Source organism: Haliotis asinina, chromosome 12 (genome assembly GCF_037392515.1).
Source record: "Haliotis asinina isolate JCU_RB_2024 chromosome 12, JCU_Hal_asi_v2, whole genome shotgun sequence".
Taxonomy (NCBI): domain Eukaryota; kingdom Metazoa; phylum Mollusca; class Gastropoda; order Lepetellida; family Haliotidae; genus Haliotis; species Haliotis asinina.
In genome coordinates, this window is record NC_090291.1 from 53,088,631 (window position 1) to 53,109,894 (window position 21,264).

General features: G+C 40.5%; 2 protein-coding genes across 3 annotated transcripts; both read right to left on the reverse strand.

The window, feature by feature from the left end:
• Positions 1-767: 767 nt before the first annotated feature.
• On the reverse strand, positions 768-6,415 carry LOC137258872 (uncharacterized). The gene is made up of 5 exons (XM_067796567.1): positions 6,387-6,415; positions 5,762-6,212; positions 5,254-5,366; positions 2,092-3,788; positions 768-1,520 (listed from the first exon to the last, which is right to left on the reverse strand). Exons 2-5 carry the CDS (start codon positions 6,182-6,184, stop codon positions 1,171-1,173), a joined length of 2,583 nt encoding a protein of 860 aa, XP_067652668.1. The 5' UTR covers positions 6,185-6,212; positions 6,387-6,415; the 3' UTR covers positions 768-1,170.
• A 2,561-nt stretch (positions 6,416-8,976) lies between these two features.
• On the reverse strand, positions 8,977-13,963 carry LOC137258380 (uncharacterized). Of its 2 annotated transcripts, none has more exons than XM_067796040.1 (5): positions 13,875-13,963; positions 12,953-13,389; positions 12,061-12,173; positions 10,092-11,680; positions 8,977-9,778 (listed from the first exon to the last, which is right to left on the reverse strand). In XM_067796040.1, the coding sequence occupies exons 2-5, from the start codon at positions 13,370-13,372 to the stop codon at positions 9,432-9,434; spliced, it is 2,469 nt and encodes an 822-aa protein (XP_067652141.1). In that variant the 5' UTR covers positions 13,373-13,389; positions 13,875-13,963; the 3' UTR covers positions 8,977-9,431. The 2 variants fall into 2 exon arrangements, with proteins under 2 accessions (XP_067652141.1, XP_067652142.1); XM_067796041.1 differs by lacking the exon at positions 13,875-13,963 and adding an exon at positions 13,716-13,816.
• Between the last annotated feature and the right edge of the window lie 7,301 nt (positions 13,964-21,264).

Consider the following 21,264-nt stretch of genomic DNA (forward strand, 5'->3'; position numbering starts at 1 on the left):
AATATAATGTCACCAATTAAGCATTTGTGTATATTTTAAGGACATACGTCGAATCATGCATGCAAAGCTTTCTCTGTACACTAAACATGCATCACCTAAAGAAAAAAATACTCATCATACTCCGCGAAAATCCTTGACTGTATTCATGTGCAGAAATATCTCTTGTTTTACGTCCAGATGTATTTATTACTCAGTAAAGATGTACTAAGCTTATGACGAAACTCGCTGACTTCAGGCCATCAACATAAATTGTTACCCGTGAAGATCTGAGAGAAATGGTCTTCAGTAACCCACGTTGTCTTACCTCAGGGGATCTGGTGGTCAGACTTGCTGACTTGGTTGATACATGTCATCGGATCCCAGTTCGGCAGATCGATGCTGATGATGTTGATCACTGGATTGTCTGTTCGAGATGTGATTATTTAAAACCGCCGCCATATGCTAGGTATATTGTTGAGTGCGGCGTAAAACTAGACTCACTCAACAGGAAATGGTATCTAAAACCTCAGTTGCAGAAAATAGTCGGTCCAGATTATCTGCTGAAACAGCGATGAAAATTAATAACGGAACACTAACATTGCGCAATCACATCGTTTTAGCGAAAATGGTGTACACATCCTACCCAACGGGTGGAAGTCAACACTCACACAGTTTGCATAACGATTCTTGTCTAGACCACACAATTCAGTGATCTGCTGCCACGAAAACCCATATACTGATACGTTCAATTTGACTTCCGTATACTCTGTACATACACAAACACGGTGTACAAAAATAATTTATTATCACCTTTAGCCACTTTCAGTTTGTACAAAGATATATTTCTTCATTTACACATAACACCTGTCTCTATGGTGAATGATAATGCTTATAAGTAAACTGGATTTCTAACAGCTTATCGTGTGGATTTAACGGATTTATGTTTCTGCAACGATGTCGCATGTACGGTTACCGCGGAAGCAGAAAAGCTGTGTATCTCATCCCACTGAGTTAATCATGGAATAAATTACGATGCGAGGAAATTCTGGTATTGTGAATCAACAACAATTTACTTCTGAAAGCTCTAAAATGTTGGCAAGTTATAGAAATGTGAGACAAGAAAACATGGACGAATAAGTAGTTATGTAAAAGTCCTTAGTTGCTAGTACATAGAGAAGCAGATTTTATGATTTATCCGAAAAAGTGAACAAATGGTCCTCCATGATTAATGGCCCTTTGTCCAAGGTGTTGAAAATATGAGCTCTGTTTTGGGCTAACATTCCACGTTGGCCGGGTTTGGTTTGGGACGAGAGGTCTGGGTAGTGTAAGCTTCTTACATCGGTTGAGTGATGTGCAGGTATGCTCGTGTTTGTGGTAAGACCAGTCGAAAGGACAAGACCTCACCCAGAACTGACCATAGTTGCACACAGCGTACTTGTTACATGACCCTCTGCATTTGTGAGTTTCACCGTAACTGCGACACTGGGTTTTGCCCGTCAGGCATGGGACATCCAGGATACAATCATTGGACACCTTGCATTCTGAAAAATAAAATCGTCATTAATAAAAATGTGCAGATTAAGAGTTATGGATTGTTTTCTTCAGTGATTCACAAACACGTGCTCTGCCATCGTATCGCACCATGACAATCACTGGATTTTCTGGCAAAGACTCAATTTGTTTACAAACATACAGCTGTTATACATCATACATCATACAGCTGTTATACATCATACATCATACAGCTGTTATACATCATACATCATACAGCTGTTATACATCATACATCATACAGCTGTTATACATCATACATCATACAGCTGTTATACATCATACATCATACAGCTGTTATACATCATACATCATACAGCTGTTATACATCATACATCATACAGCTGTTATACTCCAGATGCAAATGCGCAATCATCATAATGTCATGTAATTGTACAATGGACTCTTTTTTTAGCAGAGATTCCTTGTGGATGTATAAGTATAACTCTTAACTTATCCTTCTAGATATAGTCGAGACACCGCTGCGGTATTTGCTGACTGCACGAATCAAAAAAGGGGAAATACTTCACTAAATTTGGTTGTTAAGTACTATACACGTACCACGCAGCGTAAGTGGAAGTGATGGTTGTGGCACGGGGTGGCCTGGATTCATCGGTACCACGGCCTTGGGATCTCGCTTGCTGTGTGAAGACTTGACACCTGACCATGGTATGTTGTCCCTGTAGTCACAGTAGAAGGTTAGGAAGTTGTCCTCACTCTGGAAGCTGGGACAGTCCTCGTTCTCGGCATAATCCCATGTATCTAGAGTAGCTTCGCCATATGTTTTGCTGTATTGCTTTGGTTTCCCTGCAACATCTTTGATATTAAGGACTCCTGAACAAGTATTATATCTTCCTGTTACTGGATCCTTACAAGCAGTGCGACAGATTCTTCCGCAAGAGTCAAATGCTCTGAATAAAGCTTTGACTGGGCCGTTCCTAGGATCCTTGACTGCAACGTAAGCTATCGACAGTGACGTGGCTAGACGCAAGTCGGTGACAGCTGCTTCCTTATATATCCCACTGTAACTAAGTCCATTTGATTGGACATACACTTGGCCGAACCCTTTGGTGTCGTCACATCTATCGTATGTTTTGGGAACACCGCGGATACCGTTTATATAACGGTTAGTTTCAGCATATGCAGATGGCTGGTAGATGTCGTTCGTTTTGCTGACTTTTCCATTAGAGATTGGGTATGAGTCGTATTTCTTGAGTCCCGGAGGTCGCATTGAAACAACCTTGACAGGTACATACACCCAACCATTGGTATCGCACATACCGTCAATACAAAAGTTATTCTGTGTGGGGAGAACCTCCTGTTTGCAGGGTTGTTTGGGTGGGGTTGGCTTAGGAGTTGACATGGGAGGTGGACTTGTTGGACACCATGGTTGACCAGGTAGACAGGTAGGTGGTCTTGTAGGAGGTCCTGCCGGACAGCCAGGTTGACCAGGCGGACAGATGGGTGGCCTCGTAGGAGGCCTTGTAGGAGGCCATGTAGGACAGCCTGGTTGGCCAGGACGACACCCTGGCATGCCAGTAGGTGGTTCTGGAGTGACAGTGGATGGAATAACGGGGTAACACCTACCCCTTGTCGTGTTACAGCGAAGATACCTGGATCCGCAAGTGGGTCGTCTCTCTGAACAATCAGGGGATGGATCGTACTCATACGATGTCGTTAAATCATCACTGTACCCCTGCTCTGTTGTCAGGTTCAGATTGAAACCCATTGTTTCATTAGGCGCATGGAATGGAGAGCCAAATTCTTCAGGGTAGTCTAACTGTGGATCGATGCGGAGTGCTCTCTGTCGTGTCCTAAAGAGTTCCCATATGTAGTCAACAAAGGCATGGTGAAGGTAGAAAACGGGATCATACGCTGCTGTGTCTAGCTGGTTCATGATACCTCCTATATAGACGTGGACACCGCCGTGGTGAAACTCAAGATCATTCGCGGGGAGAGACAAGGGTGGAACGATGTCTCGGGTCCTCTCACGGGATAAAATTGCTTCAATCGACTCTAGGGTAAAAAGCTCTCCATCTCCTCCTATATTTCTGATTAGAGGGCCATCATTGGGGGTTTCCCATCCAGCAAAGGGTCCATCACTCACAACGCCACCATTACCGGCAACAGTTCCTCCGCCTATGAAGCCGGGGCTGAAGATGGGTGATTGGCGAGGGTCATCTAGTTCATTGTCGAGTGAACTGTCCCAATAAGGTAGACATATACTTGGATCAACTTCCTGCAGCGCGACCTCATACCTACAACATAAAGAGTGAGTGAAGCGTTGTCTCAGATAACTCCAGGCACATATAAGCTGTTTGCTACGAGTGCTTACGGCAATGGGGGCGAGAGGGCACAGTGTGAGGGTGGTGGGTGGTGGGTGGTGGTGGGGGTGGGTGGGCAGAATGTGAGTTTTAGATATTATGTTACCTCACGCATAAATGCCGTTTCAGAGCGCTGTTCTGTTATTTTCAATGTATGCCGCTTACAAGTACTCATTCGGTACTTCGTGGTAGTTCATTTTTATCTCGAATCATCATCGCATGATGCTAAAAAATTACCAATGTTTTGAGAATAGAAATAGATGGAAGATATCTATAAATCTGCGTTTCTTGTGTCGTCTGCAAAATCTAGAGATGGCTACGAAAACATTTAACTCTCTTTCCAATAAATACAATTTGACAAAACGTTCAGATGTAGTCCCTGTGAATATTAAGAAGGAATTACATCGCGACGACTTAAGTAAGACAATACCTACAGGAGAAAAACGCAGCAAGATGCGAGATCCGAATTGTTTGATTCACACAGTTTGCCTGAAGTGTACGATCCGATACCCATGCGTCAAACAGATCAACATTAACATTGAGGTGTTCGGTAAGATAAATACGTTGTTCACTGGTCCCTTGGACACAGGTAACATAAACAAACATCGAGGGTACATCAACCCGTGTTCCCCTCCTGACCAGTGAGCAACTTATAATATATAAAACTCTTCTGTACATGCATATTGTTTTCACATACCAAGGAAATCAGTTAGCATGAATCTAGCATTCGAACCCTCAGGGGTACTGTGGGCAAGCCCGCCTAAATTACCGGGGTAGCAGCCACGACGTGATGAGATCGTACCTTGCCCCTGAATTGTCGTTTGTGCTTTTGTTCGTTTATCGTTGCATCCTCCAGTTATATGACGTCAGTATGTACAGTTTGGACCAGACAATCCACTGACTGAAACGATGAATACGCGACTACAAGTCTGCCTCATACAAGCATGAGTTCACATCCGGATCTGACGAATGATCACAGGTCTTTACGGTGTTGGCAGTACTACTAGTACTAGTTCGCATTGATCCGGCAGGCGAGTGGAACATGAACAGACGTCGAGGGTACATGAGCCCCTGGCCCCCGAGGGACCAATGAACAACGTATTTAGCTTACCGTACACTTGAATTTTAATTTTGAACTGTTTGAAGCACTTCTGTTGAATGCGAGGCGAATCGCCATTTTGCAGACGACACAAGGTAAACAGATTTAGAGTTATCTCCCTTCCGTCGATTTTCAATCGCAAAACATTGGTAATTTCCGTGCTTGATGCGTGATTCAATGTTATTCGAATGTAGGTCTTCAGCTTAACGCTTTAACCACAATGATAAATAGAGAGACACAATTATGGCAATGAGGACACATAATCATGACGAGTCATCTGTGAATGAGGACAGTTCTTACATGAGTAGGTATACTCGATGCCAACCCAGGAAGTTTGGTCCAAAATGGGCGATTCTTGTAGCTAGGCCAGTGTGGAGAGCAGCAAGAGCATCGTACTTGTTGGGCTCAACAGACTGCAAGAAGAAATGACCACTACACTGACCAGGACCGCTGCTATTCTGAGGTCAAGGAAAAGTGAATACTAGGCAGAACTCTCCATGCCTTTGGAACGTAACGCGAATCAGATCTTTATTGCATGAAAAGCCATGTGCCACTGCAAATGCAGTAAGAATATTTACTTTCAACGCAAAAGTGTATCTATATCAGCTGTCAGGATTGTATCTACCTACTTTATTATACTTAAAAGCAATTATGTTTAGTTTAGATTTTCTGTGACATGTGATGAAGAACATACTACCTCTGCCAGTTGAACACTCGATCATTGTTCAAAACGTGGCAAGAGTTGCAGCTTTACGAAGTTGCGTTGCCGTTATAGTTGAGATCTCAATAAAATGTTAGATCCACTTACTGTGTCGTGCTTGAGAGCTATTATGGCCCTGTGGTACGCATTCCTCTCATAGTCACTCAACATTCTGTATTCCCTCCTCACACACTTGTCTCTGGAATGTATAGCTGCTTGCCGTTTCACCCGTCTCCCTCTATTTGCGATCACCTTGTCCACAAGCCCACTGACATAGCGGACGGAGGACAGAGGCTGTGGTGCCGGACTGTCACTATTTCTAAGGGTCCGGACAGCCGGAGCCTCACAGAACCAGGACAGTGTTTGCCCAACAACATCTCGCAAACTAACATGGGCATAATTGCTGTAGCATTTTTGTATTTCAGGAGGAAGATCATCTTTCTCTATGATGGCACATGAGCTTGGCAGGTTAACCAGCAAGAATATTACATGTAGGAAACTCCATGACGGGGTGGACTGGTGTAGTTTCATGAGGAATAATGAGATTCCTGAAACCAGACTGAAAGGAATGACAGAATGAGTATTTTGTTCATATCTAGGGATTTAACAACAACACATCAAAGCAGAAAATACAGTAGAACAGATGGAGAACTGTCTCTACTTTGTCCCATCTGAGATTCTACATGTCACTCTCCTACGGCATTTTTGCTATCAAGCTATAAATGTTTCGTACCTCAAAGTTCTGATGAACAGTTGTACACTTATTATCTCTTCAGTCTCTTCTTTGATCGCCCTTCCCTCTTATAACAGTGAACCAGGAAACGAAAATGGGTCGCACCAATCAGATGTAAGAGAACAAGTACAACGCGATATGGGCTGGTGTGTTTCACACCATGAGATGATGCATTAGCCTCTTGACGGCTCCTGTAGGTAGGTCACGTGATGCTTGGTTCATCATATTCTGATGAAAATTGTGGAAATTTAAGCCAACCCGGAGACAGGTACAGTGGCCTTTTTTTTAATCCTCTGGCGACAACCAATAAGGAAATATATTTTGATTAATATATTACGTAATACCGTGTAGATTATGGCAGAACAATGAAAATGCGGGTCTTTGACGTCAGAGACAGGTAAGAGTACATCAATCATTATTCATCAGATATAAATATTTGTCCTGAATTACAGGTTCATTTACAGAATTTCCTTAAGTCAAGTCCACTTATATATATGGATAGGCAAACAATAAATGTTATCGTACAGTTGTAAAGAAATTCCTATTATAAGCCATGCAATATATCATAGACTATACTTGATGTCTTTGAGTCTTATAATACTTAACAATTATCATCTGCAGATGTCGTTTCTGACCTTAAGCTCGTTATGGATGGCATAATAATTTGACAACCCAAAGAAAAGAACGCAATATTTTTGTGATGGTGTACTTCATGCTATTTTCATATTGTTCACAATTGTTCTTAACTACAACAGTGGTTGATGCCACTACCTTTGGTTAAAACGTAGTATGTCGTACAATATCTTGTTCCTTCCCAGTACGCAAACATAGAACGTGATGCAATAGTGTCTGGCAATATTCATATCAGTCGTTATGATCGTTTGCAATTAGTGGCTGTAACATTTGTTTTCACATTGACGCAAGTATGATGGAGTGTTTCTTTCTCAGGCTATTAATAGTTTCACCTTTGGATCATACTTGTATTTATATCAAAATGGATCACTTACAAGTTGCAAGGTTAAAGAATCTAGAAAAAATCATTGACTCATAAGACGCATTCATTAATATAAAGGGGACCTTAATATTGCTTAAATCGAATTTAGGAACTTGCTGATAAATTGTTCATTGACATATTAATGCTAACAACTTTTCCAGATGATAATATATGCAGTAAGAAATTGGTACTGTTAGATGTATTCATGAACAGATTTCCTCTTTTTCGATGCACTTGCATTTTGAACCAGTAATGAAACTTTCGAAAAATGATCTACATTTCTGACGAGGGTTTAGGACAGTAGAGTATTTTGAACTTGAGTGAAAACGAAACATATACTTAAGTATGCTTCATGCAATTTTATCATGTCTACTGACTTTTTGTATTCGATTCCTAGACTGTCAATACATACATGCATACATACATGCATGCATGCATACATACATACATACATACATACATACATACATACATACATACATACATACATACATACATACATACATACATACATACATACATACATACATACATACATACATACATACATACATACATACATACATACATACATACATACATACATACATACCGCATTTTATTACTCAACAGTTGTCCGCGCATGTGTATTTCACGAGTGACATCTTTCAGTAGACACCCCGTACCGCCACTGTATGCTAATGATTTCACATGCTTCAGATATGGTGGGTACTGTAAGGCTGCTTCACATCAGATAGAGTATGATTATGGCAGGTATTGTACGTGTCAGTGCTATAGATTATAAGATTAAATACTCAGTGAGTGAAAATATGTCATCTCGTGCATATTCATATCTATATGTTTATCTGTGTAATGTGCATGGAATGTTCAACTGGCCATTGTGTTTATCTAAGAAAACCAAAAGAGGCAATAAACAGAAGCTCCCTGTATGTAACGTCTGATTGACTGACTGAGTTTGGTTTTACGCCGCTCTTCGAAATATTCCAGCAACATCTCGGCAGGGAACACCAGGAATGGACTTCACATATTGTACCCAGTTGGGGATTCGAACCCAGGTCTTCGGCGTGAAACAATTGTTCACCCGCTAGACTACCCCACCGCCCCTGTATGTAACGTAATACATGGGGTGTATCTGTGTATTTCCACACGTGCTTGGGTATGACCATGAGTTCCCTCTGTGTTCAAAGTAAAATCAAACATAAATCATATTCATCAGAATATGATAAATTAAACATGAATAAAGCGAAAGAAAATCGTGAAATGACTTTAGTGATTGACGATTGAAGAACATCGTCACTGATACATGTCAAGTGATTAGTTTCATGGGTACCTTGCTGTCTGACAGTCATATTCCGCATGTAAATGATTCAATATGTTATGGTGTCCCTCTTTTACAGATATTTTGTATTTAGCATTTATCATCACGATGTTATAAATGAGGTAGCGTGAACACAGTATCATTTATAACCTATATTCACAAAACAATTTTTACTAACATTACTTTGATTAATTTTACATGTATTCCACACTTTACAAATTGTGAACATTCCAAGATATGAAAAGACATTTTCATTCCAATCAAGAAAAGACAAGAAATAAAAAGAGTAAAATCTATTTTATTATGTATTTTACCCATTTCCAGATTGTACAAAAGTATTGTTTACATATATACACATATAACCTGTATCCAGAGTAGCGGATAACGTTACTAATATACATAATCGTCAACGCTAGAGAACAGTCAGTCTACATGCCCTGCCGGAGCAGATTCCGGTGAGAACAAAAGCCCAAACTGTGGCAAATTGGATTTCTAGGACTTAAGCGGATACATGTTTGAGCATAGATGTCTTGTGTGTCCAATACCCAAGCACGTGTGTGATTTCTGCTGTTTTATGTCTTCAATGAATGTACTTTTTAACTAACTGGAAAACAACAGCAATTAATCTGTGAATATTTCAAAACAGCCGAGTTGAAAGGGAAAAAATGTAAACGTGTTCAAAGTTTTAAAGTGCTGATACATAAGGAAACGAGCTTGTAGATCAAGTTTGAAATTATCCGAAAATCCTTCCTCCAAGCCTTCTGGAACCAAAGACCATTCGTCCTAGATTTTGAAGGTATGTGTTTCGTCTGGGGTTTACATTCCATGTCTTCTGTATTTGTCTTGCGGGACTCTTTGCTGGGCTCGTGTCCTTGCACTTGACGCGAGATGTACAGGTCTGCCAGTGTTTGTGGTAGGACCAATCATAAGGACACTTCCTCACCCAGTACTGACCATAGTTGCACACGGCATATTTGTTGCAAGATCCTCGGCATTTTAGAGATTTGCCATACCCACTGCACTGCTTCTTGGTTGACAAGCACGGGGTGTCCACAATGCAGTCATCAGACACCTTGCATTCTGTGAACAAAGTTTCAAATGCTGAATTATGTGTATAAACGGAGGGTTATCAGAAATGTGTTGAATAACATTTGTTTCGTCATAATTTGACAGATTTTGTTGGTGTCCAAATAATACTTTCAGAAATGATAGACTCAAGTTCTTCATTTCATCACAAACCAAAGTGTATTAGGGACACAAAACTGCCCCAAACCCATGTTAGTCAAAAGACCCGATAAACAGTAAATCCTTGCTTACAATGTGTGTTCCGTTTATCTAGTAAACTTTCAATTATTTCTAGTTGTAAGGACAATAGCTGAACAAAACTACAAACCATTCCGTAATACCGGAGGTGCTGGTTCTGGTGCCGGGACTGTGTTCGACGCTACCACTGTTTTGGGGTTTGGTTTGATCTGTGCAGACGTCGCATCTGACCATGGTAGGCGTTCTCTGTAGTCGCAGTAGAAGGTAAGGACGATGTCGTCAACGAGAAAGCTAGGGCAGTCCTGGTTCTGCACATAACCCCACGTATTAAGGGCAGCTTGTCCATACGTTTTGCTGTATTGCTTTGGTCTTCCTGCAACATCTTTAATATTAAGGACACCCGAGCAAGGTTCATAGTCGTTTGTTCCCGGTATCTTACAAGCAGTGTGACAGATTCTTCCACAAGAGTCAAATGCTCTGAATAAAGCTTTGACTGGGCCGTTCCTAGGATCCTTGACTGCAAGGTAAGCAATGGACAGTGACGTGGCTAGACGCAAGTCGGTGATAGCTGACTCCTTGTATACTCCGCTGTAAGAGAGTCCACTTGCTTGGACATACACCTGGCCGAAACCTTTACTATCGTCACACCTTTCATATGTTTTGGGAACGCCTCGAACGCTTGATATATAGCGGTTCGTTTCAGCATATGCAGATGGCTGGTAGATGTCGTTCGTTTTGCTGACTCTTCCATTAGAGATTGGGTATGAGTCGTATTTCGTTAAGCCAGGAGGTCGCATTGAAACAACCTTGACAGGTACATACACCCAACCATTGGTATCACATATACCTTCAATACAAAAACTGTTCTGTGTGGGGAGAATCTCCTGCTTGCAGGGTTGTTTGGGTGGGGTTGGGTTAGGGGTTGGTGGCCTTGTAGGCGGCCTTGTAGGGGGCCTTGTAGGACAACCTGGCTGACCAGGACGACACCCTGGCATGCCAGTAGGTGGTTCTGGAGGGGTAGTGGTTGGATTAACAGGATAACATCTACCCCTATCCGTGTTACAGCGAAGATGCCTGGATCCGCAAGTGGGCCGTCTCTCTGAACAATCAGGGGATGGATCGTACTCATACGATGCCATCAAATCATCACTGTATCCTTGCTCTGCTGTCATGTTCAGATTGAAACCCATTGTTGCATTAGGCGCATGGAAATCTGCGCCAACATCCTCAGGGTAGTCTAACTGTGGATCGATGCGGAGCGCTCGCTGCTTTGTTCTAAAGAGTTCCCATATGTAGTCTACAAAAGTATGATGAAGGAAGAAAGTGGGATCATACGCTGCTGTGTCTAGCTGACTCATGAGGCCTCCCATATAGACGTGGACACCGCCATGGTGGAACTCAATGTCATTCTCTGGGAGAGAGTTGGGTGGAATGATCTCGCGGGTCCTCTCACGGGATAAAATTGCTTCAATCGACTCTATGGTAAAAAGCTCTCCATCTCCTCCTATATTTCTAATTAGAGGGCCATCATTGGGGGTTTCCCATCCAGCAAAGGGTCCATCACTCACAACGCCACCATTACCGGTATCACTTCCTCCGCCAAGGAAGTCATGGCTGAAGATGGGTGATTGGCGAGGGTCATCTAGTTCATTGTCGAGTGAACTGTCCCAGTACGGTAGACATATACTTGGATCAACTTCCTGCAGCGCGATCTCGTACCTACAAACGAAACGAAAACTTATGATGGGTACATGATTAACATACACAAATAAAAATATCACAGATGACGTGATTACTTGGTTGGATGTATAGCCATCAAGAGATGTTTCGGGTGACTTAAAAGTTTGTGTAAGTTCAAGTGCAATTTCATGTGTAATTAATAGTGTCTATGATACCGTCATTCGACCTTTTTACAGAGGTGTGTAAAGAAATATGATTCTCAAACGTATTTGTACGAAAGCAATCCAGAATTTATATATTTTGAAATGATCTTGATTCATCTGGAGCTCTGTTTGGAAACTCTTTCAAGCAAGTATCATTCAATGACGCTTACGGCAATGAAGACACAAGTCGTGCACAGATACGGACAGAGTACTTACATGAGCAGATATACACGGTGCCAGCCCAAGAAGTTTGGTCCCGCATGGGCGATACGCGTAGTGAGGCCAGTGTGAAGTGTAGCAAGGGCATCGTACTTGTTGGGTTCAACAGTCTGCAAACAGAGATGACGCATGAACATTTTACAGAATTGTCGAGCGTACATCCAGATTGGCAAGTTCTCAACCATTCCTTTTTCACAAGTTTACTTTGTTGATTTTAGGTGCAGTCAGTAATTATCATGTGCTGTCGTGGTGTCTTTGTGTTACTGACCTAGAGTCGGTCAACTAAAGGAGGATTAATGATTAGTGCCCCAATTCATTGACGGATGATGACACGCTATGAGCAAAGTTACCGACCTCGACGAATTCAATGTAATATCAGCAAATATTTGTGTAGACGTATGAACTTTTAGGAATCTGAAAAACTGCAATTTTTCAGTGCAGTTATCTTTGGATTGTAGTTTCTGTATTCGGGTATATTTCCAAGTTTAGATGTAATCATTTCCCTGTGAATGTGAAACATAGAAGTCAGGTCAACACGATATGAAACAAATTTATGATTTCTCAAATATTTCTCAAATACTTGTCAGAAAATTGCCTAAGAATCATGACTAGTAAACTGAGCGAAAGATTAATATAATATTTCCGCCGTCCTATCTATTACCGTGCTTCAGAAACATAAACAGTGACTCAGGTAAAGAAAGTTGAACATTTGTACGCCATTACCTATCATGGGGTTGTATAGGCATCATCATGGCCAAACTGCAGATGACAAATACGGCAGAAAATATTGCCTCTGCTATCTGAAAACTGCGATCTCTATGAATCCATGCAAAGAGATGCAGAGTTACTAAGAGGCCCCAAAAGGCATTAAGGAGTTAGATCCACTTACTGTGTCTTGTTTGAGAGCTATTATAGCTCGATGGTAGGCATCCCTCTCCTGGTCGCTAAGCATTCGGTATTCCTTTCGGCGACATTTCCCTTCGGACTGTTGAGCTTGCCGTTTCACACGTTTCGCTTTTTTCGCGACCACCTTGTCCACAAGCCCACTGACATAGCGGACTGACGACGGGGGTTTACGTGCTTGTCTGGCTCTGTTTGTGAGGGAACGGACAACCGGAGCCTCACAGAACCAAGCAAGTGTCTGCCCAACAACATCTCGTAAGTTGACACGGGAATAGTCCTGGTAACATTTTAGTAATTCTGGTGGGAGATCATCTCTCTCGATAACGGCGTTCGATTCTGGCAGGTTAACCACTAAGACCAACATAAATATGAGACTCCATGGCCGGATGGACTGATGTAGTTTCATGAGGAACAGTCAGACTCCTGAAAGAAGAATGAAATGAATGACTGAGTATTTTTTCAAGGAATCGGCAATTAAAATATTCAGCTGTAGGTAGTTTAGGAATAACGTTGCGTACAGTTTGATCTGTCTGGAATTGTTTATGCACACGTAAGAGAAAATGATGTACACGGTTGCCTTACAATATACCTGTAATCATTTAATTTACGTAACTAAGTAATTCGCATACCTATTTTGCAAATTATTTAATGAAGTTTGTGTATGTTGTATCATAAACTATAGCAATTTGATACATCGTCACCGTTTGTGACTGACTGCAAGCTTGCCAAGTTGATCGTGATATCCATACCTAAAGAAAGGTTGTAATGCAAGGTTGTGTTCTTAGCTCTTAAACCATCGTTTTCCCTTTTGACATCCTCGATAAAGACGTGACAGTTGTAGTGTTGAGATCGGCGCACATCGTGGAACCAAAACCAAACAGACTGTACCACTGGAGAAGGTTTCTTACCTTATGTTTCTGATAGGGTGTGAACTTCAAAACTGTAGGAGGGTTACCTCTTGGGTCTACTCGATGCTCTCTCACCGCTCTTATACCAGTGAAGCAGGGCAGGAAACAAGACTAGTCCCACCAATCAAAAGTAAGAGATTAATTACAAAACGTCACAGCGAAAGGCTGGGATACCTCTCATTGAGAATGATGCATAGGCCTTTTGACGTCTACGGGAGGTAGCACATGTCACGTGACATGCGTTTCATCACAATGTGTTAAAGATTGTCATAAGTGAAGCGAGACGGGAGACAGGTTTTGCAGGCATGTTCATTCCTCTGGCGACAACGTATGAGGAAATATAATTGTAGTTTAGGGGAATTCATTTGTCGGGATCTTCATTTACGTAAGATATCGTCAGGAGCGTGGTGGAACAAGTGTCAGATTGTTTGATAAAATTAGACGCTGACGTCAGAAATATGTGTACTTCCATGTAACATCCAGTCAATGAATATTCATAAGTATATTTTTGACTGATGGACTGCTGTTGCGTAGTCATACAGTTCTAATTTACACTCTTTGATAGAAGTATGTTTACCTACAAATTCTGAAGAAATATATTTCTATATGTTGTTTTATTTGAAAACTACATACTCGTGGATTACTGATTACTGATTACTGATTACTGATTACTGATTACTGATTTTCAGCGAAGGTTTATAAACGTGAGTCTGTAGACTTAACGTAATGAACTTAAAACGAATTTTATTGTATATGAATGATTGATACCCTTTCAGAACCATACCGCTCTTTTGTTATTCACATCACTCTTTGACAAAGGAAACAAAGAAATATACTCAGTACACTTCATTGCTGTAACAGGTACATTTGTTTTCATGATGTATCACCGTGTTCTCTTTAAGATTATATAATGTCTAGAGTATGGAAAGCTGCACTACTAAAAATATGAAGTGTATGTTGAAACGTGTATACTCAAATGATATCACTGTTATATTACATTGTTTCTTGTCTGGTTAGCCTGATAATGAAACGAGATTAATAGGAACGCGTTCACTTACAAGGGCGCCCTCGAAGGACCCACGTTGTCACATTTGAAGTGCTAACATTTTGTTATGTAATGTGCTTTTCTATGTGTTTTCAGTGTTTCAACATTTTTAATTATTTGTTTGATGTGATTGTGATGCTAGAAAATATATATTTATCATCTGCAAAACAAAACATCCAAGTCTGCAAAATTTTGTTAAATTATTTTTAACTAATGAGACTAGAGAAATTATCAATTTATCAATTTTTTTGGTCAAAAGTTTGATCTCTTACAAGTAACACAAAAGGTTAGACAATCTGCAGCCATCTTGTAACATATTTTTAATTTATATATACCATTTATAATTATGTTTCTGTTTCCTTTGGTTTTGTAGATTAAATAATTGTAATCGCTCTTGTACCACCAACAATGGTTATTTGAAAATAAAAATGATTCGATTTAAACAGAGGCTGCTTATCGCGTCTTCTTTGTGGGTATATGCAATAAGTTTCCTTGAGGTTTAGTGTACATCTAAAGGCAGAGCACAACATACAGCAACCTTTCTCTGACGACTGTGACGACAATGCCAGATAAGTCGTGGGTGAGTGTTTTGTGAGGAGACATAGAGCAACATATCTTCAGCCCTACAACCAAGGGATAACTATTTTACGCATCATAGTCACGGCTGTGGGAGGGTTTTATGTGAAACCTGGCTCAATAACAATACATGCCAAGGTGATCTTAGTCAAGCTGTCAGTGACTTATGCGTAGCGTGTTAACTGCTAACTTGTTTGTTTGTGTTTAGTCAGTATTTTTTACATGCTTATTACAAGATGTTACCCAAAGTGCCTAAATATAATTTCAAAGTATTTATTTCACGAATGATGCACTTACATTAAAACTTGTATCCATCCAGGAGAAACGGATATTTCTTTCAAGTTATTATTTCGGATCATTTGGTATTTTAAAGCATTTTATAATTTAAAGCTTTTTTTAAAGAAAAACGCCCAAACAAAAGAAGAAACAAACACACACACACACACACACACACGCACACACACACACACGCACGCACACACGCACACACGCACACACGCACACGCACACGCACACGCACATACACGCACACACGCACACACGCACACACGCACACACACACGCACACACACACACACGCACACACGCACACACACACACGCACACACGCACACACGCACACACACATACACACACGCACACACACACACACGCACGCACACACACAAACACACACACACACACATTATGATCAGTTCCTTATTGTAACCTGCATGACATTAAGGTAAAACAAAGAGACAATATGCATAACGTACATGTAAAAGCCTGGATTTGTTATTCATGATCATGTGGACGCAGACCGTGAAATATGTGTGTATGAGGAAGCAAACGGTGGCTCTCTGACTGGCTTATCATCGTATCCCAATTAGGTAGACAGATGCTCATGATGTCAATCACTGGAATGTCTAGTCCAGACTGGTTTAATTGCTGGACCAGTGCGACAAACAAACAAAAGCACAAAAACCAGCGAAACTGAAGAGAACCCCACCCACCCCACATTAATTGTTATGAATTCACAGAATTACATATTTGTATTTCACCATGCAGTGCAAACGCTGTGTAGAATCCAATAGTCTGGTCGGTGATACGACTTCCGAGTCACGTGATCAAATGGTTATTGATCATCATTAACACACTTGGTTCCTGGTACCTCTCTCTCTCTCTCTCTCTCTATCGCTCTCTCTCTCTCTCTCTCTCTCTCTCTCGACGAGGTAGGCCTGCGCGAGCCTCACACACAATCGGAATGACGTCATCAAGTTTCACCCTGACAGGGATGGTGATTAATGGAGCTCGATGTAACAGCGTAAAGTGATCTGCCAAACTATAATACTTATTTACTGTTATAGTTCCTTGTTTTATCAATAGCTGTAATCAATCACACACACGTAGCTGCCTGTTATAGGTGTTGTTGACGTCAAGCAACGCTCCCTTGTTTCAGTGAGGACATCACTCTGCGGTTTTGGCTATGTCAGGGCGATCAAAAACACAATTACAACTATTGAAAAGTACAACATCCAGATTATTTTTAAAATTAAAAATATATAAGTGCTTAGAAGGTGATGAAACTGGCACAGGAAGCCCTGCACATGCTAGGCCGGTAGTAACATCCGTGTATTCTGCACGTATACACATAAGAATGTATTGTGACAGATATGAACATATTTCAAATAAAGACCAATGATCCCTACCATGGTGATCAGCCTTCAGTTGCTAGGGACCTATAGCCTGTTTTTCTATATGGTATTTTGTCTCCAGTGATTTACAGTTATAATTAATTAGTTATAAATTAAGAGCTATGATAATCTAGTAGTTTTACTCTCCTTCAATGGCGGTGTATTTTCTATAATTATTGATTGCAATATTGATCTAAATGAAATTGTTCTCGTCACAATATGGCTGCAATCATGCCGATGTGACGCTAAACATTAACCCACTCACTCAAATGAAGCTAAATGGACAGGACAGAGCTCAAGGCAGACACATCTGAACACACGGAGTGAACATGTGTGTCCCGATGAATAAAAATATTTGGTTTTACATCTCCGTGTTCCAGCAAAATTACGCGTCATATGTGCAGCCTTGCTCATTTGAGTGTATGTGTCTTCTGTGATTCTCACCATTCAAAACCGAAAAATTAAAAGACATCATTATCAAGTGTAGTTATTCACTGATCACGAGTGACGTAACTCTGGTAACAGAAAATTATGTTTAATGTAAGTTTTTATTTATAAGACTCTCACGTAAGTAATCTAGATATGGAAAAATGTTGTTGAGTTATTTCTATCGATTTTACAAATTTTCATTCTATATTATATATTATACAAACGGTACTGCAAATTTCCACTCTGTGAACAGTACGTTCACGATATATTACTTTTTCTGTTGACGGTACGTTTGTTTACTGTAATTCTGCTAAGAGTGTTGGAGTAGAATTAATCTCACTTGCTCGTGTTTACAGGATACAACAGCACATCAACGGGTAAGTATGTTCTTACAAGGGCTACAATGGTAGTTTCAAAGATTTTCCAAGAAAAATAGTTTTCAGGTAGTATAGTAAACACAGCATGAGATTAAGTCCCTATCAGAGAAAAACTTTTCAAAAATAACAAGTTATGATAATGGGAAGCCATAAGTGCAGGATCAATTGACGTCATATACCCGTGATGGTCCCGGGGCAGAATAGGCCTTCAGCAACCCATGCTTGCCATAAAAGGCGACTATGCTTGTCGTAAGAGGCGACTAACGGGATCGGGTGGTCAGGCTTGCTGACTTGGCTGGCGTATGTCATCGGTTCCCAATTGCGCAGATCTATGCTCATGTTGTTGATCACTGGATTGTCCGGACCAGGCTCGATTATTTACAGACCGCCGCCATATATCTGTAATATTGCTGAGTGCAGCGTAAAACTAAACTCACTCACTCACTCACTCTAGACGTCATAACGTCATCGACAGAAACACATCACGTCTAGAGTACGGTGTATGTCAAGAATGACAAAACACTTGTTCATCTAATAATGCGTTAGAGTTGGTAATGCGTTGCATTATGGGCCGTAAGTGATGACTTAGCGGACAAAGCACTAGCTCCTAAGGAAGGAGACGTATGCTGGTTTAATTTCACTGCACACGTTGCAGCAGTAACGGCGTAAAACCATATTCATATAGTGTCCCAAGTATCATAGAACACAATAGAGCTTGTTAATCTCCCCATACAGAATAGTATTAGAGACAGGCACAGTTACACAATTATAAGGCTCCTTGACAGGCTTCCTGATGTACATGTCATGTTCCCGTATATCAGGCAGACAGGCAGCACGTACTCTCTGTTCCTGGCTGTGATGAATTGAGTGACCAGGTCAAGGACACAGCAGTCCCTCCCCTTGGTCAGCGTATGTATCACTGGACATGTGATGCCATCGTAAATAAGGTTCTAAACGTTCCTTATAGCCGGATTTACTTTTTTAACACATGTTTATTTTAACACATTTTCGTTATCAATCATCGCCAAATTTGTGATTGTCTTGAAGTGGCTAGAACTGAAGTGGTTTTGGATACGACTACAGTAAGAGTCGCTGATCATTTGTTCAAGACACATTACAAAAATATTCTTTTAGGCAGCATGTTTACAGAACACTTTAATCTTTTTACACTAGAACTTTTTAATCTTTTTACAGTTTTTACAATAGAACTTTTTAATCTGTAAGCCTCAGTACTCAAGTCCACTGCTGATACAAAGCTGTTAAACCAAGGTTGTTATCGGGTGTACCCTAAACATGAAGTCGACCATTATAGGTCACGAAAATATGAAATATGAATTCCAGACTCACCAGCATCTCACGTTTTCAGAAACAATTTAAAATCACTCCGGTAACAGTCACAATTTGATTATAATATAACTGGCAATCAACTGTCCATTCGTGAAATATGATGTATAGTGTCAACAACAGACTTACATCAGAAAGTGGCTTTCGTTCAGTGATTCTGATATTGTCGCTTTCAGTTTTAACGAAAATGTAATCCGTGTTTTGTTTTCAGATGCGAAGTGACCATCAATACCGTACTGTATCCCTGCAGAGCCCGTTGGCAACAATTTTAAAGATTTTGGAGTACAGCAACGAAGCAGGAAGACCAAGTCCCTTGATACACAGTGTATCCTTGAAGAGAAATCCGATGACATGAATATTAAACAGTGAGAAAACCACAGGCACTTGCTCTTGTTTTTAACGCTGACTTCCGGGTGCGTCCTGATGACGTAGTGGAGTGTGTGTGGTTGAGCGTTTCACCTAATGTCCGCCTTCCGACCTGATTACACGGGACCGAAGGCCAGATTTTACTCAACTGAAAGACAGGCAAAGCAGTGTGAAACGCATGCTATGAGCGTATTTGCGCAATAGTGGCGACATATTGTTAACAGGTAACACGTACTTTCAAGGGGCGATAGGGTAGCCTGGTGGTTGAAGCGTTCGCCCGTCATGCCTAAAACCCGGGTTCAATTCTCCACGTGGGCAAAATATTTGAAGCCCATTTCTGGTGATGTTGCTGGAATATTGCTAAAGGCGGCGTAAACACAAATTCACTCACTCACTCACATCCTTTCAAGCACTTAGACTAATGCGAATGGGAGAAAGTGATATCACATCCATTATGACCCATTGGATTTTTAACTCACATATAATAAAATTCATTGTATCATTAAGGTTTTGCTTGTTGGAAATATCCAATATATGATGTCGCTTCTCTATTGGAATTTCAAGCAAAGGTAAAAAGGAAAATCAGAAGACGGAAACAAAAGAAGAATGAGATCCTATCATCAGTGGACTCAGTAAAACACGAACTGAACTTTACTTCCCTCAGAGCTGTAAACACACACAGTTCATACGACAAAGTAAGACTAGCAATGCTGACACAGCGTCTATTTAAAATTGTATAATATAGAGCGACAAAATGTTGTCAATTTAATATCCGATACATTTTAACTTTGAAGAAAACTTAATATCATGCTAAAAACGCATGGTATTTTGATGTACGGTGTTGGATGTACTTTCTTTCTCTGATCTTCAAAGTAATTACAATCAAAGAAGTTGTGAAATTCATCTCTAACATAATTCGAAACATACACTTTCTATTAAAATATGAATTTTGTACCATCTAATCTAAACAATAATAAAGCAGTTTTATGTTTATCAGGTAATTGTTGTGGGTAGAATTCAGCATCCTTGTTGTGTTTAATAGATTTATAGAATTTGCCCTACTTTCTGATCAGAGTGCCACTTCTGTATTAATCCACCACACTACTCTTTACCTTATGTTTAATCTACTTTACAGCATCTCCAAAGTGTTGAAAAATGCAGCATAGATAATCACCTACTGATACGGCGTTAAACAATATTCGGTTATTCGAAATGGTTGAGTGTCACAATACGAACATAAAACATATATTCCATTTGGATATTGTGCCGTGTTACTGTTGTACAACGAATGGTTTACCCTCCAGCGCGTCAAACGAAGAGGTAAATAGATATTGCTAAACGAGTGTCTGCCAGATACCGTTTATCTTACAAAGAGTTGTTTCGTCATTCTGGAACAACGAGTTGAAACATAAATGTTATCTGACAGACACGAGCATAGTAATCTGGTTATTAGACATAATAAAATCGCACCATATATGGTAGAATTGATTCAAATTTCCCATTTTCTCATCGTTGTTGTGCAACACTACACGAGACAACGTTAACGTTTGCGAAAGTGACGGCACTTGACCTTCCAATCA